Source organism: Rhea americana, unplaced genomic scaffold (genome assembly GCF_003343005.1).
Source record: "Rhea americana isolate MKP2758 unplaced genomic scaffold, rheAme1 scaffold_72, whole genome shotgun sequence".
Lineage (NCBI taxonomy): Eukaryota > Metazoa > Chordata > Aves > Rheiformes > Rheidae > Rhea > Rhea americana.
In genome coordinates this window covers 3,615,360-3,633,113 of record NW_028186890.1, presented here as the reverse complement: position 1 = coordinate 3,633,113, position 17,754 = coordinate 3,615,360, and the positions used below count along the sequence as shown (strand labels likewise).

Genomic DNA, 17,754 nt, shown 5'->3' with positions numbered 1-17,754 from the left:
ACACTGCCTAGAGTAAGTGAAGTCTAGAGGAGAAATACTGAGGTGCATGGTCCAAAGAAATCACATTTCCCCACTGCAGGGAAATACCCTTCCCTACACCTTTCCCTTTGCATTAATCAGATCTGTTTGCTGAGAATCAGCAGCTTGTTTGAAGCTGTAACTTTACATACCAGCTAACCAACACTTCATTTTTTTTCCCTGTTCCAGCTAGCACAAAAAGCAAGCTATATTCACAACACTTTTGGCAAGGAATCTAGCCAACAGCTGCTCGCAACCACCACAGCCATCTGTACAAAGCTCATATTAGCTACACCAGGGACAGGCGCTTCCCCTCCCACCAAAAATTCTACTAGCAGACTCTATATAACTTCTCAACCATCTGCTTTCTATAACCACCTACCAAGAAGGTCATCTTAGGAGAAGAAATCACAGCACAGTGCAATAGCATGGACAGACAAGTTACATGGCAACTGGTACCAGCTACCTGCATACCAGAAGAGAAGCCAGCATGGACACCACAGTTACCATTTGTTTCCACTGTGTGCATGTGACTCCCAGTTTAGCTTCTGAGCAGTTGGAGGCTCAACAGGGAGCTGCCCTGGCCAGGGAACCTATAGCCATGATTGAACGTTGCAATGCAGAGTTGCAGTGTGGAGTTACTGTTTTCAAGCTGCACTGTGCAACTGCATTCCTGACAAAGAGATTCACTTCAGTTGTTAAGTCTCTTGGCTCTTAACTCAAACTGTAGTACAGAATCCATTGGATACTGCATTATGGTCTGGAAGAAAGCTGGACAGCTCTCCCTCAAGCTTTACGTACAGCTGCAAAAGGGCTGGAAGTTGAGAAGCAGTCCTACGGCACAAAGCAAGATGATACAAGGAAGGAGGCCAGTCAGAACAGCAATATACTCAGACTGATAACCTGCCAAGGCAGCAGTGATGGCACCACGGTAATAACCATTATTGCATGTCCAAATGGTGGTTTGTAGAAGGACCAAGAGGATCTGTGGCCCAAAGCCTTTCAGGAATTTCTTTTTACTGCTCCCAGTACCTAAAATTAAAGCCTGTATAGCAAAGCTTCCTACCCTTTGAGAAAGTAGTATTACTGGGCTTGGCAGATGTACGATAAGCAGACCACAGCAAGTAGCTGAGCTAGAGAAAAGGAAGACTCCAGTTATGCCTGCTAATGGTATAACCCAGACTGGAAGAGAATTTCCAGGCGTTTCCTCCTCCCCCATCACCTCCCACAATAAAAACAAACGAACAGAAAACAGGCAACAAAAACATATAGTTAGAAATGCTCACTTTTTCTTTCTGGAAGTAGATGATCAGTCCAGCAGCCACCTGAGTTATGAGGATCACCAGCAGGCAGGTGAAATACTAGAAACAAAACAGAAGAGGTGAGCACTATCAGCATTTAGAAAGGTCTGTGCATAGGTAACAAGTTTTGGTGAGATTTTATGGAGAGGAAAAGTCACAAGAACTAGTCAGCATCTTCCCCTGCAAGCAAGCTCTGCTAACAAAATGCGCACCCCAGCAACAGGCTTAAGTTCTGGACTATTTGTAAGTACAAGCAGCAGCTAGAACCAACCTCCCAGGCTTTCTGGCCAATACACTTCAGAGCTTCTCCCATCAGGTCAACAACAAGATGACTTCAGGATGGAGAAGCATCTGCATTGTGTCCTTCAAGCTGGAACTTCCTTTCAGTAGTGGGGCTCTGTCCAACCAAGTGGATACTGAGAAGCTCCTAATGCCAGGACACACAATACGGCTGTATCTGGTGTCCTGTATACACATGCACTCTGAATATGCAGGAGACAAGTAGCAGGTTGAGGTTTACAAAGATAGTTTCAGCTTATCCATCAGTCAGAAAATTTGGTATAGACAAACCATTTGGAGAGAGGCCCTGACATACAGGATGTTCCTAATAGAGTCTCTCTTGTCTATTGCATTTTCCACAAAAGCTGAACTTAGCAGCACAGCAGGAAGCTGGTCACTCTTCTCTCTGCTCTTGATACTAGTCCTTGCAACGTAGAGCACAACTAGGAAGAGCTGTGAGGGGCCAGGGGGCTGAGTTTCACTTAGGATACCTCTCTTCAGTTCAGCAGTCCTCTACCCACTGATCTCAGGAAAAATGTTTTCAGTGAGATCCTCACATTTCTGAGTCACATTGCTACCTCATCATCAGTGATGTCTGAGGAACCACTGATGCAGCTTTGTTGCCTGTTGGAGAATAAGGGGTGCAAAAAAAGATACGAAGTACTGGATCTGAGCTGACCTGKCAAAAATACCCTCCCCAGGTGTTGTTAATCCCAAGTTAATAGATTCTCTGCAGGAAAGGTATCAGATAGTGGATCTAATGGTAGTATGAATTCTCTCACCAGACCCAAGAGACATCGGATTTCATTGACTGCTCCAAGACAGCCCAAGAGCCCCATCAGCATGGTGACAGCCCCAACACCAATTAGGATGTATGCGCCAGTCTTCAAGGAGGGAGATGAGGTCTCTGTAGGGGCCACAAAAGACAACAAAATTAGCCACTGAAAAATTACATTAGCCATCACCATTTGGATAACTGCCTACATATCCACTCATAATGATCTGATGTCAACTATGGAGAGACTACAGAGACATATTAACCACAGAGACAGAATGCTGCTTCTGTGTCATCTGATGAGGGATGACTTCAAAGGCAACATCATCAGGTCTACATCATCTCAGAGACATGGTCTAGGTCACTCCAAACAAGACAGGAAGTTAGCTGCTTAGTGGATTTAAAAAACCCTCATGAATGCACTTGTATGAGTGAGAAAAAGGTAAATAAGTTTATACCACCACATCAATACTACATATTTTTTTCTTCATTAACTCCCTTTCCTACGATCAGCAAAGCTATTTTTCTAATCTTAAAAACTGATTTTGGTTTGGTTTTTCATTTTTACATGCTCTTCTTTGCTCCAGCCATTCTGTTTTCACTTATCCACTTGCAGTTAAGAGTGGATAACTGTCAAACTCAGTGGAGTGAAACATTACACAGCAGCTACAGCTAGTGTCAAGTGTAGATTATGCAACAGATTACTTGACAAGTTGGTGTTAAATGGCTTATGGCCAGACACTCGTTGCAGACTGTAGCATGCATGTGACCTCTACAAATAGAAGCTATTTTAGGACCCAAACTTAGCTATTCCTACATACCCTCCTGGTAATCCCAGAAATACTCTGCCCTCCCATTCTCCGTTTTTCAATCACATTTAGGTAGCATTATTTGTGATGTATGTTAGTACTCTCAGTCCTCCATCCTCAACATTTGGTACTGCAAGCAACAGAAAAAAAATAGCTTTTATATTTGGGTTTGTCACACAAGCATTTCTTGCAGAAGATTGGAAGGAGCAAGCATTATGGCGTAAAAGTCAAAGAGATGCTCTTGTCTAGAAACAGTAATCAGACACTTCATGTAGGTTTAAAAATGTGATGGTTAATGATGCAGAGCGTAAGGGAATTCTGGACATCCAGTGATTAATGAAAATGACATTCTTAGAACTCAGCTTTCAGTTTCCTGGAAAGAAGTCCCAGGAGACAAGCTTCCTCTGAGCTCCTCTGGAAACAGGTTAAGAGGAGAGAGAAACTGAATCTAGTCTAATACTCTTCTCTTCTCTCCCTTCCCTCCCCGCTATCTGGTATCTGGTACACATCACTGACCAGCCCCAAAACATTTTCCCCCATCAGAATGGGCTGAACAGAGGAAAGATACCAGTTATCAGAAGATTAGAACTGTTTGCTGCGCTGGTCTACCTGGACATTTTAGTCTCGATTCATTTCCAGGCCAGGATTRTGTCACAGAAATCAGAATGCTAGATCTGTCCTGCTCCTCCCTCCCAACCAGTTCTGAGTCTTTTATTGTGCAGGTTAGGCTAGGCCCTCATGTTGGGAGGCCTTTAAGGAAGCAGCAGCCTTCTAAGAGTAGCCTTCTGATTTCAGTGGCCTTCACAAGGCTATATTATTCCCTCATCCAAAATCTACTCAGCTATGACAGGCGTTTTCAAGTGCCTGGGCTGTAGGGCACCTGTAATGCTATGAGCAGTTGTTTAGTCAGCTTCTCATTAGAACAAAGCAAAAGGTATTCCCAACTTCAAAGGCCTTCAAAGGCATCACAGTGGCAGGAGGAGCCGAATTTGTATTTGTGCTTCTCATCTGCAATAMATCTTGTCTTGCAAAAGAAGGCTCTGCTGGCAGGAAAACTCCTGCTTTGTTTGCTGTTACTCCATGTTTTCCCCTGAGCTGGGAAGGCAGCCAAACAAGTACAACAGTCCCCTTTGGCAGCAGGCTGGAATGCCCCGCTGTGCAGAGCTCCCTTCCCACACCACCAGGGTTACTAAAGCAGAGGCAAAGAGGGGGCAGGCATGGGAAAGGAAATGAGGGGGCAGGGAGAAAGAGCTGAGGCTGGAAATCTCCAGGAAGGAAGCTAAAGCCTCAAGTGCTCAGTTAGCAGAGATTCTGGGTAAAATGGGAAGAAGCAGAGTCAAAACCAAGGACTTAGTACCTCCACAAATGGTAGCGACATCTATGAGCCTGCAGGAACAGCTGCAGTGGTAGTAAGCAGGTTCTCAGACTGTGAGTGGTGCTGTAAGCAACCAGGCCCTGGTAAGCTCCTTTTTGGCTAGCTGCACAAAGTATGTTTCTGCTCCTGCCCCCGCTTTATTAGCCACCAACCCTCACTGTGCTTCCTGCCCTTCTAATACTGCAGTAGCAAGCCAAAAGCCATAGCACAACAAACAGAGCAAGCAGCAGTGCCCGGTGTGTTCTGACATTAGTGGAGCGCTATCTCCACCTAACATCTTCCAAAGTCAGACCAGAGTGGTCAGCAGGGCTGGGAAGATAAAACCACTTGCAGGATCACTGTAGTTGGGAGCAAGTTTATGAATACTCTTACTACTCATTCCCTGGGCAAAAGGAATKGGGGCTGCAAGCATGTATGCTACGGTCCTGCAGCATCCAAAAARAGGTACAAGCCAGTGATTCTGGAGGTAGTGGAAATCAGTAACCAGATTTGATGAGTAAAAAAGCTGTTTGAATCCCCCTCTAGAAAAAGGGCACAAAGGAAGTAAAGCTTGTGAAAAGGCTGAGTTACTCATTTGGTAAGAATCTTGCTTACATCAATACTAGGCTCAGCTAAGCTAGCTCTTTTTTTTTTTTTTTTTTAATTATTGCAAAAGGCAGTCCCTCTGGTACAACTCAGGTTGCTTCTCCCAACTGACTCAAAGGAGAAAGCAGCTAGCCAACTGCATGCATAGTGACATAGAACRCTTCTGATGTTCAGGGTAGAGTCTCCTGTGAAGTGTACACTGATCAATTCATTTTAGTAGCCAGGATATTAAAGACTTCACAGCCTTAAACCTCCTCCCTCCCCATCTGGATTTACATTGCTACTGCTCAAGAACAAGCATGTACAGCATACTTCCAGTGTACATGAAGCACCAGTAAAACCAAGTACCCTCTTCCTTTTGTATTTTAAATAGTTGAATTGAAATAGATAATTCAAATAGTTGAATTATAGTAAGTACTTATGGGACTGTCATAGTGAAATTACATTAAAGTGTTGGGCGCCTGGTAGGCCTGTTGGGAGGATGGTGATGAGGACGCTGTTGTGGAACACACAACATGCAGTAAAAATAAGATGAAATATTTCACCTTAAACATAAGAAAGAACTAGAATTCTGCATTGTCGGGTCAAGAGGCAATGGTGTCATTCAGCATGACCCTGGTGTTCCAATGCATGAGAAAGAAACACTAGAGAATGGGAGAAATTCTCTTTCACTCTGTCCTTGCTAAGGTTCCTGCCTACATACTGAGTTGCTTCCCAGGTTACACAACAGCATTATCACCCCTAAACTACATCATGGTCATGCACAGCCCCAGACTAGAGTCAGTTCAGAAGGAGGGAGAAGATGAATAAACATGGTCTTACGTAGAACTGCAATGAAACTGGTTTTGTCRGCCAGAATCCATATTCCAAAACCAAGGATCACAGCACCTAGGATCTGAAAAAGCAGRAAAAAAATATATAATAGCTTATTAGTTTGCACAAGAAGAGGTAGTCACCATTCTCTATGCTTCCAAAGGGAAAAAAATAATCATTCCTTTGCTGTTCCCACCCATCTCCTCCATAGTACTCCTCCCAAAGTAAACAGGATTAGCATTACTTCAGGAAGACAGCCTCAGCCAACTGTGCAGGAGCCCCAGGTTCTGTTTGGCAGTTCTTCACACAGCATTTTAATAGTACATGATGTTGTACAGGAGGATGGTTCAAAATAATCTGGCAAGATCTCCTGCTGCTAAAACCTTGCTGTCTAGAGGAACACAAGGTAACAACACTCAGCTTCTGTGAAGAACTGATAGAGGACAAATATCTAATACACATGATTAAAAAGATCTTTTGAATAGAAAAAGATCTTGACCACATGTACCAGAAGCCACAGGATTAGGTATCTGGCAGCTGGAACCTTCCCAGGAAGGAAATCTATGGTTTGTCAGACTCTATTATATTGTTATGGCTCCAACTCATAAATGTAAAAATTCACTTTGCATACAAGTTCCCTTGAAGGGCTTTACACATTGTGCCCCTTACCAAGTCAGGCCTAGGCATTCCAGCTTCTGCCCCAGAACACCCCAGCCCTTTGAGAACTCCAGCAAGCGCATCTTATCTTCCCACCAACAGGAGGGGAAAAAAATGAAAAAAAAAAATGAAACAGCAACCATGGTCCCTATCTCATGGTCCCCACAGTCTATCTAGGGCAAGGATTAGCAGAGCAATATACTCCTGCGAGCACTCAGATGAATCCACACACACAATCAAGAAAGCAGGAGACAAGCAGCTTTCCCAGCTCTTGCTCTGAAGCAGGGAAAAAGGCACCCTCATTTTACTTTCTGGATATCAGTGTTTTATACTGCCCTGTGAGATATTTGCATATAGGTCATCACAGCTCCCAAATGCGAATCAGCACCACAGCACTATAACAAAGTCACTTCRCTGAGAAGCCTGAATGTCTTCAGGTTTGTTGAGAAGAGGAAACTTGTGCCATTCTGCCAGTTAGAGTTAGCAAAGGCTGGAAACCACTTGCTGTGTAAAGATTTAAAACAGATTTTGAAGAAACAGAGGAGGTACAAGGAGACTGTAAGTGAGATAGTTCCAAAGGAGAATAGCTGCAGGCAATAGTTCTTACATCAGCAGGATTTCAGGATAGGATGAAGTACTAAGCCAACAAGGGTCAAGAGAGATGGTGGTTCCATACATCATTAGAGGATGCTCAGATATTTGGGAGATAAGGGCGGGGGGGAGAAAGAAAATCAAACCATCACCTGAAGCAAGTGGGCAGACTGGATTGTGGGGACAAGCATTATCTCCACATTTCAAACATTTATACTATGCTTCAGCTCCTCAAATAAGGAGGTTTTTCAGAGCTAAAATAAAGTAACACTCAAATAATCTGCCTGCAGGCCCTTCTGGCTTAGGCATAACATGCAGCTAGCTCTGGGAATAGGATTACAAACTCACCAAGCAAGTTCCCAATGCGTAAAGATGGATGAAGACTACTGACTCGGCTGCTGAAAGCATATAACTTGTCTCCCAGAAAAACAACAAGAATTGCTCCTTGCTGCACCATGTGTTGCGTGATAGCACAAACACACTGGGCCAAATCAGAAACACCCTAGAACATACAACAGCTAGAAGCTCTTAACTTGGTATTTCCAGGAATTGCTGAATTTACAATTTAGGGGGCAGTCTCATATTTAACACATAGCCTTAATAAAATATTTGTCTTGAACAAAGATTTAAACCAGGCTGTATGTGACATCTCTTTTGGCTCACTGATACTGAAATGCCACCTAAGTTTTGCTGTTGCTGACAAAACACAGAACTCCTGCTGMGCTGAGTTCTTGGGAAGTTATTTGTTATGAGGTACCTGCACTATCCAAGGCCTGTTTTCACTCTGATCTTTGCTCTAGTCCACAACTCATGCATTTGCCAGGAGCTGCTGTGGAAAACAGTAAAAGGGACAAGACAGGGAGGAAAGAAACCACAAGAGAAAACAGCCCTGTTAACACTATTGTTATTTCTTGTTATTTCCTGGCAGGATAATATCTCTTCTTGGCATCTAGAGGAATTTGCTTAGCATAACAAAGCTGCTTCTACCACTAGCTTGGCTACAGATCCTCCATAAAGCAATTATGTCCACCTCCCATAGACCTGAATTCATGTTCCAGGACTTTAAATTAGTGAGGTGGAACATGAATATCTCTTCCCCACCCCAGGGGACAAGACTTCAGCAAGATCCCTTCAGAACTCAAGTTAAAAGGATGCAGTTCCCTTGACTGCAGGGCCAAAGGCAGCAGGCAAAAGACAGATAGTTTCCTACAGCACAACCTAATGAACAGGGGCACTGCAGAATTAAGCTGCTACTGAACTTCAAGCCCAAATAAGCCTAAGTCCAAGAGAAGTCCCACTGTCAGCATCACCATGAGACAAGCTGCTTCAGTAAYGGCACCAACCTGCCTTCCCAGAAACAGCAGTGGTTATCTGGTTGTCCTCTTCCAACGCTACCCTCCTTCATGCTCAGATTGTGAGAGGCAAAATCTGAGCCAGGCAAAGAGAGGCCAACTGAAGGGGTCTTGAACCTGAGGCTGTTTAAGGTAGCCCTCTGCTCACTTTTCAGGGGTGTTTTTAAGTAGGATAGGCAGCCAGTCTAAACAAATAGTTTCCAGAGGCTGCTGAACTTGCTTGAGGGAACTGTTTTTGCTTTAAGGAGAAACATCTACTGCAGCTCACATTTGCTACCCATGAAGGAAGAGACATTAAGTCTTGACTGGACAAATTGAGCTTATTTCCTAAGTTTACATTTCTGGCATCCTTTGAGGCAAGTAAGCAAGCAGCCCAAACAACCTGCTCCATTTTAACCAAAGCACGTCCAACCTTTCCCTGAAGTAAGTAGCGTTTTGCAGCCTCAGAACCTAAGTCCCTAAACTACTTCACCTAGCAAGAAACCTTCTCAAAGTCCTCTAGCTGTGGAGAGGTGCTATTTCAATGACTGACTAGCTTCCAAAAGAGTTACTCGTGTCTAAAGGTTTAATTCATCACCTCCAAGTCAGACTGGATAACACACTTCAGACTGGAGGGGGCTGGCTTGCACAGGATTCAATCAGAGGCTCACTTCAGGGTCTAGAGCAGACACAGAGCTCCATCACCAGTATTAGTGTATTAGTGTTCACACTTGTGCAAGCATGTGAGTTTTGCCTAATCAGTGTGAATGTCCAGGAAAAAAAGTCGTCTTAAGTTGACAGTGGAAAACGAGTGAGTTGGAATAACTGCCCTACAACTTTCACTGTCAGGTCTGACTGCCCTTAGCCTAGACACAGTAACATAAGCTTTACCAGGTCAAGGAAAGCGACAGGAATAGTTTCTTGAGCTCACAGCCAGGTACTCTCCATAACAAACTCAGCACCTACTGGTAAACCAGTAAGAGATATGCAGAACCTGTTCTTGCTGGGAGCTTATGGCAACTAAAGAGAAGCAGTTTCTCCACTAGAGTAGTGCTGATCTAGAAACATCACACTGTCTAAGCTTAAGAATCTCCATCCAGACCTTGAACAACTATAAGAGGAAAAAACATCATGTCAACAACATGCTATGGCAGTGGGAGAGTAACGAATGTTGCCTTTCTCATTAACAGGTGTGTGCAAAAAGCACGCCATCTGCTGAGACACAAGCATGCTCCAAATCTTCACTCTAAAGAACCATCAAGTCCCCCACCAGAACACAGCAGCTTTAAAGACCTTCTCCCCACAGAACAGCTTAAAGGAAAGACACAGCCTGTGCTGAAAGGCARGCTTACTAAAGAGCTTGTTAAAGCAGCTTTCTCCCTTTGGTCAGAGACCTCCTTCCATCCCACCTTAAACTTCTACTCTCCAGACTCAGCTCAGTATATCAGTTCAGCTTTCCACTGAGAAGGAAGGGGCTGGCTGCTAAACCAGAGGAGTTTGTCTGGAACAGGATAGGGAACAGCTGAAAGTGTCCCAGTGAACAATCATTTCTCATCACTTGCAACCCAGCTGCAGGGCAGGGRGCGGGGGGRAAGTCTAGTGCTCCCCAAGAACTAATTAAAAGTTAAGATTTTCTGATTTTAAGTTAAAACTACTAAATAAAATAATTTTTTAAAAAATCACTTCATTAGCTGAGATAACCAGGATGCTAATACTTCAGAGGAGTCCTGCTCTAGTAGGAAGAGGAACCACACCGGACCCAGACAGACTTTTCCTATCCTTGAAGTAGACCAAATGAAACTCCAAAAGCTCTAGTGCTGCATTAAAAGTATCCCTTCCTCCTCTCCCAAAGTTTTCCCCATCAATACTTTGAGCATCTCTGACCTTTGACTCTTAGACCAGGAGTATATGCTCTTAAGATGGAAGCAACACATGGAGAGAAAAGAGCCAGCATAGCAAGTCAAAGGAAATCAGATCCAGATGTGCCGGCACAAACTCAAGCCTGTGCTCCAGCATCTGTAGCACAGCAAAGCAGKGCAGGAAGCAACAGTAAAGCTATGTTCAGGAACAGAGATCAGAAAGCAGTACTCATCACGCTTTATTTCGCTCCCTGCCATCTTGGCCCTTCCTTCCCCTTCTATGCTACACAAACGGTAATAAGATAGGGCAGGCTATTTTCTTGATGGTATGAGGAAATCTGAAATCACATACTTCCCTGCTACACCATCTAACTTCAGAAGGGCAGCATCAACAGCACTACCCCCAGCCCAGACRAGTTTCTCTATTCAGATGACACACTATTTAAAGTTCACAAAAGGATGCATGTGAGAATGTGTGTGGGAGGAAGGGGAATAGCCAAACTGGGGTCATGCAGCCAAGCTACTCTGCCTCCTTCAAAACATAGGCCCTTCCAAACCCACTTGAATCCAAGAAGGAGCTCAGACTGGATCTTTTGCTAAGGCTCACACTCAAAAATAAGCCCATCCAGTGGGCTGCCTCATTTCTCCAAACAAGCCTGTGCTAGGGCCCCCCTTCCTCCAAACTGCATTTCAAATAGATGACTTGGACTAAGTCAACTTGTTAAAAATCAAAACCAGCCGTTGGGACTTGAAATGAAATTAGAATCATTATTGAAGCCTGTCTGGCCTATTTAAGAGGGCACTTCCATTACTCGGCAGGTTTTGTAGCTTGGTCAGCTGCAGGTCAGCTGCTGCTCCAGATGTGGCAGAAGTAAGGTGCAACTGTTGTTCTTCCAGAAAAAAAGCAGTAGCCTCTTCCTTTCCCAGTGAAGAAATCCAAGGGTATTAGACCCAGCAGGTGGATACTAGAAATGACACTACCGAACTGGGAGTTGCACAATAGCTGCAGTGTCCCTTAGCTTCAGGAATTCCCTCCCTTCCCCATCTCTTCCAAAACTCTGGTTGTTTTATTTAATGAACACACTAGGCCAACATCCAGAAAAACCACCTTTCCAACTACTTTTAGTTCAGGATTTCCTATCTATTCTGCAGACACTCAAGATACTTACAAGGAACAGGAGATTGAAGAGAAAAAGGAAGTATTTGGTGACTTTTAAGCAGCCAGACCCCATCTTCTTTCACTTACAGGATCTAAAAGAAAAGCAGAAAGATAGCCAAATGTGTTAGTATTGTGTTCCCCTGGAACAACTTCAGAGCAACCCTCCTACCCTGTACAAATCTCTGATCACTTGGTATATCTCTGACTAAGCACACAGAAAGCATGTTACTGACAGAGACAGAGTTGCCTTTTCAGTGCAGCAAAACAAGACAACCTAGTCATTACTAACACAAGCAGCCACAGCTGCCAAGATATCCTGAAGAGTGACAGAGTGCTTGCAGCAGTTACAGAAAGGATTTAACCACAAGTACACTGCTAATTCCATCACTGTTTACAAGGACTTTGCATTAACGGCATCAACCAGAACACCAACTGTAGCTGCCAGTCCCAACTGAAAAAAGCGATGCATTTATCTGAAGACAGAAAATCACAAGGCCAGTCCCCTCCCCCCCCCCAAAAAAAAACCTCATCTCCACATGACCTTTAAGTAGTTGAAAGATCACAGAAGAGTAAGGCCAAGAGTTCAATTTAAAAGGCAGCAACATACCAAGCTTCCTGTATGCAAGYCAACAGTTTACTCATGAATTTAGCAGTCTACTCCATAGCCACATACAACCAATTAATTTGCAACATAAAGGCATGCAAATTTTCAACAGGTCCATTTCCAAAGCCATTCTCACAAGTTGGAGGCAATGTGAGAGCACTGATGAGATGGGATGCCAGTTTTAGCTTGTTGATAGCTGCCGCAGTTTGTAGGGCAGCTAGCAGGAAATACAAAGCTGGTAACAGACAACTCCAGCGCAGGACTTCACTCTACAGAGAACATGGTTTAGGTACATATAGAAGAATCCGTGCTGCAACAAGCATCCTGTGCAGCATATTGCTTTTCAYAATATCATGTCCATGTCAAGTCAGTAGTAAAGCATTTACAGCTTTACTGTGTCTGAAGTTAGTTCTGTTCAATTAACATTCCTAAAACCTAGGCAAACCTGGACTGTAAGAGGAAAGGAGGACAAGGTGGCTCTTGCTGCTGCAAATTCAACAGTATCCTATCAGCAGTGGATCCTCATCAGGTCTTTGCACTACAGGACTTCTGGATAAATAGATCTGAACTACCACCACCTGCCCCAATTCTTACTTGTCTGAAAGCAAAGARTTCAGAAGTTAGAGATAAGCCCTGCAGACCATCTTCACTGCTAGAGCTGGTCTCCTCCTAGGGAAGCAAGTGACAGATAGCCATAGATAGGGAAATCTGTTCCAGAGGTCAGCTTTCCTGCTTCTTCTTCCTCCCTTGTGCCTACTTAAGTTTCCTGTGGAGGCATTAGAAGGCCTAAGCTCCTTAAAGCTTGCTCTAGCAAGCTGACTGCTTCACACAGACTGTGCCATCTGAAGACTCAAGAGCCRCCAAAAAAGCAAGCTGGAGGTACCAGTTTGGTCTGAGAAGAGCCAGCCCCAATGGGACCAAGGTCAGTAGAGCTTCCTGCTGCCAGCCTGAGCATACCAAGCATCACTGGAGCCCAGTATGTTCTTTTGTTTCGGTCAAAGGCTTTTGCTTAATCCTATTAAATATTTAGGTTAATTCTGGAGCTAAACTGGTATGTGAACCCTGTTATAACTGACTAGTCTTCCAACCAAGCCATGGTCATTTGCAGACTACTAAAAGAGAGGCTGAGCCTAAACTCTGTGGCTGAATACAACACTAATGCTCTGATTTTAAAGGATGCCCCAGTTCAGGCCTGTGTCATGCCCACAGCTGCACAACATCTCAAAAGATGCTATTAAGAAGGGAAAGCAGCACACAAATACAGTCTCAGCAAGCTGTGGCACAGCCTGTATTACAAAACCCCAATATATAGCAATTGTTGTGCAACAGGAACTTAAGTACAATCTGGTTAGCATCATCTCAGACATTTAATTCAGTTACCTCCCCGAATTGGAATGCTGCAGCCCATAAAGCTCAAGATCTCAGTGGCAGTAACACCTAAAGGTCCTTCAAATAAACTGGGAAAATTCCTCTGGGAGTTTTCTGGGCCATGCTTACCGCAAGTATCAAACAGTATTCCCATTTTCAGTCCCCTCAGCTGCACTCATCAGCTATGAGTGGCTTCTGTTCCAGCATTAGATGCACTGTACAACAGTCACATCAGTACCAACTTATGAGAAGTTGGAAACTGCTACCTGTTGGCAGACTTACCCCTTGATTAAAGTAGCAACCATATTAAACAAGCCTCACCTATGCAAGAGCAGTTATCCTACTACACATCATATGTCAGCTTACTGTCAGAGAGCAACCATAACCCAAACACTAGAACTTCCCTTAATGGTATTTCAGAAAGGTAGAGAATGTTTGAGCATGGACAGCATACTATTTATGAGTAGCACCCAGTTCAAAAGATGGGACTTTTGAACTGGGTGCTACTCCTCTTTTCCTCTGCTGGATGACGAATGTTCTCTTGGGCCAGTAACCCTGGCAGATGCAAACAAGTAAGACTGGAAAGGATAATTAAGACAGCAGCTTTCTGATCCAGCTGGCTTGCTTGCTGGCTTCACTATGAACACAACTCCTCTCTTCATAGGATCAGGAACTGGAGCCTGGCAGTCTAACCAGAATACTGAGGCAGCCAGATCCTTAGGCAACGATGAGTGTCTGTTGTGAGGGATAGGAGTGTTTTTTCTACTCCTCAACATAGCCAAGAGCTAAACTAGACAATAACCTACTGCACAAGCCAGCAAACTCTTCACCTGAAGATGTCACTCTCCCAAGTGCAATCCCCCTTATTTTCACATTTGGGGGACAATTCCCAGCACTTGCTGATCTGCTGTACAGCACTATATAGCCTTGTGCTGCCCATCTCCAACTCTGCTCATACTATTTTGATTAAATCAAGAAAATTTCCAGAACTGTTAGAATCATTGTAACAGTTTAAGACAATTAAGTAGGTAAATAAGTTGACAGGAACTTGTTTGGAAAAAGATAYGCTGGAGGTGACAGAGTAAAAGATTCGCTTTCAGGACTCTTCTGCTACCAGGATTTTGTTTAAAGCATGCTACTTTTAGTGGTTTAAAAGAGCCAACTCTGTGCACTACAGCATTATGCACTCTTCTCCCCTTGCCATAGGGAGAGAAACCTCTTGCAGAGCTCATGGCCACAAGAAGGTAATTCAAAGTACAGTTTGCAATCCAAGAGAGAACCAGATAAGTTTTTAGGGTTTTTGTTTGAGCTTTTATGATATTGCAGGATTTCACATATTGAAACATGACATGTTTTCCAGTTTGTTATATTGAAGATAAAATTACTTTTGTTCACTACATCAACATAGAGAGACTCCTCAAAGCCCCACTTCTTGAAATTACACAGCTGCTTGAAGTAGCAACTCTGAGCAAAAAAATGAGAAGGGTCAGGTTTGGAAGMAGATGAGTTGGGAGTCACCACAACAGGGCATATCTGTGGACCACAATTTCAGTAGCTTCTTCCACAAGCTAGACAGTCAGTTTCAGAACAAAAGTGACCCACAACTTCCGTCTATATACCTCTCACCCTTACACCTAGCAAGGAAGCACTTGGTTAAACTCTGGAGTTTCATCAGCCAGTGCTGGTTATGTATTGTGGCAGTCCAAGCTGAATAATTGCTTCTTAAAGCTGGCCAAGTTGAGTCTTAAAATCCTGCAGCAACGCACGTGAAGATTTAGTATATGAACTCTCCAATCTTAATTTCAGTATTTTCCGCCACTGTCCTTTGCTTCCTCTCTTTCTTTTCCACCTCTACTACTTCAACCATTTGAATTTTTATATGCATTTATTATATCTTTTAATTAAACAGTACCAAAAATTCTTTTAAAATATCCTGCCCATGTGCCYCTAATTTTCAGTATCATTCTCCAGACTGATGCCAGAGGATTTAATGAGACTGTACTTCAACATATATAACAGCATTTCTCCTAACACCTCATTTCCTATCCTTTACAGGTATACAGGATTATTTCTGCATCTCTGTTGCTTTGAGGTACTGCTTCAGTAAAAACTTGGATGCCAACACAGCCTAGTCTGCTTCTGTACAGTTTAATCCTAGGTCTTAGCCTGGCTTCAGCCCTAAGACTTGTAGCGAGAACTAATCCCAGGAAGGCATTAACTGATTCAGGACCTTGGGATTCCCCATAGGAAAGGATCAACACTCAAGTCTGTACAGGCTAAGCAGGCAAAAGATAGCCTCCTGCCCCCTTCTCCACCTCCACCTTTCAGGCTTGTCCTTCTCCCAGCAAAAGGGAAGTCAGCAAAAGCAGTATGTGGAGCAAAAATCCAGGACACACGTCTGAGGAGAGGTGAACAGAGGCCTGCTTTGTTAGTGACAGCAGAAGAGTCTTGTCACAGCTCAGGGATTAATTTATTTTTGTAACAGGAGCCTGTAATATTTCCAACCCCCTTCCTGCAAAAGGTGACTGCAGCAAAGGACAACGATACTGGGAAACCTGAACACTTCCTCCCTCCTAGCCACACGCAGTGAGCAGCACCACGAGCTGTGACCGACAAGTAACATGCGAGCGAAAGCTTGTGCACGGATGTTACAACCACATCAACTGAGGGGCTGAGAGGCTAAGTTAATTTTTAATTGCAATTCTGCTCTTGAAATAGATACTATACTGCTTCCATCTAGCAGGCACTGTATGTTCRATGCTCACTGAAGTGAAATTTATGACTCTTGGCTCAAGCCAGCACTCTTCATGCCTGCAGCTCTGCTAGTAGCAGTTAAGTCTTCATCTGCAGCACCACCCTTGCTGTTGCAATACACATTTCTTCCTGATCAGGCCTGGCAGCTGAAGCACCTAAGCTGCCAAGTGACTGTACAGCAAAAATAAGAAGCTCATTTATAAGAGTGGCAAAGGAGAAGGAGACAAGCTGGAACAATCTTAACACAAACCAGAGTAAATTAGTTTGTGGAAATAATCATCACAGTAAGTTAACAGGCAAGTGCAAAGTTCCTCTGAACTCTCAAAGAGAATGCCCTCTATATACAAGAGCAGTGAGCTCTGTAGGTCAGCTCCAACCACTCTGCATCARGTAGGAGAGGGTGCACATTTGAATGTATACACATAGCCCAGAAGATGCAGTCCCCTCTCCCATAGACCCTCTTTAAGGAAAGAGAATGATCAATCACAAAATGGCCACAAGTTGTTTCTGTTTGCTTAGGCCAGTTGCTCCCCACTACCACTTTCCACCCCCAACCCCAGCGAACTTAAAACAAAGGCAGATTCTAAAGGACCTGATGCTATTAGCTTTTACCAGGCTAGGTATAAGTCAAAATAGCACCAGAGTGAGTTTTTCCAGCCACTATTCTCTGTCCCTACAGAGGCCCTGAATGCTCTGTATGGTTGAAATGCCAGCTCTTTCCTACTTTCTCTCTCCTGCCTGCAGCTGGCTGAAGGAGGAACTTCTAACTCTACAGAAGTCCAGATGCAGCAGCCACAGCTATCCTAGTTATGCAGCACATGCCAAAGCTCTTAATTCTTCACATCTTGCACCTGATTTTGCAGCTGGGATCTCTGGAGGAAAGAGCAGCTACAGCACTGAAGCAGCCTCCAAATCAGCCTCAGATGATCAGAAACATTGCAAGGCTTCCACACTGCTTCCTGGCTCAGCAGGCAAGCACCATTTCCCCCCCCATGTAAGTACCTGAGTCCTACATATTATAATAAATTATTGCCTTCTAAATACTATTCCCAGSCTAGACTTTAAATCTCTAATGCTCTCAAAGATCTGGTCTTGCCTCTCTTCCTTCCATGCCACAATCAGTTACAAGGTTATCTGGGTTCGTTTGCAGACAGATAGCCTAAGTAGTCCAGGAAAAGCAGGCACTCCCACTACCATACTCTGGTCACAGAACTGGCTTCACTTGACCTAAACAGCTGTTCCATTTGGTGAACCAGAGAGGATCAGCAAGTTGCTGGTCCATAAGCTTGCTTACCTGCATATTAATTTGTGCAAAGTTAAGGCCATTATTAAGGCCAGTGCAGTTACTTTTCAGAGGAACTTGTTTCCTACTCCAAAGTTGGAAGAGGCAGTTGCATTCTCTAACACAGAAATAAGAACCTGAGTCAGTTATCCCAGGCTAGACTCACACATGGGTGAGGGACTTAGAAGTCACTC

At 43.9% G+C, this 17,754-nt stretch overlaps 1 protein-coding gene across 3 annotated transcripts in view; it reads right to left on the bottom strand.

The window, feature by feature from the left end:
• CD82 (CD82 molecule) overlaps nt 1–17,754 on the bottom strand; it is a 42,846-nt gene that overhangs the window by 11,517 nt on the left and 13,575 nt on the right. For all 3 annotated transcript variants that reach the window (XM_085321873.1, XM_085321874.1, XM_085321875.1), the window contains exons 2-5: nt 11,563–11,644; nt 5,965–6,037; nt 2,381–2,505; nt 1,305–1,379 (exon numbers count right to left, since the gene is read on the bottom strand). In XM_085321873.1, the coding sequence (XP_085177999.1) occupies nt 1,305–1,379; nt 2,381–2,505; nt 5,965–6,037; nt 11,563–11,625 (336 nt within the window). In that variant the 5' untranslated portion in view covers nt 11,626–11,644. The remainder of the gene's footprint in view (nt 1–1,304; nt 1,380–2,380; nt 2,506–5,964; nt 6,038–11,562; nt 11,645–17,754) is intronic.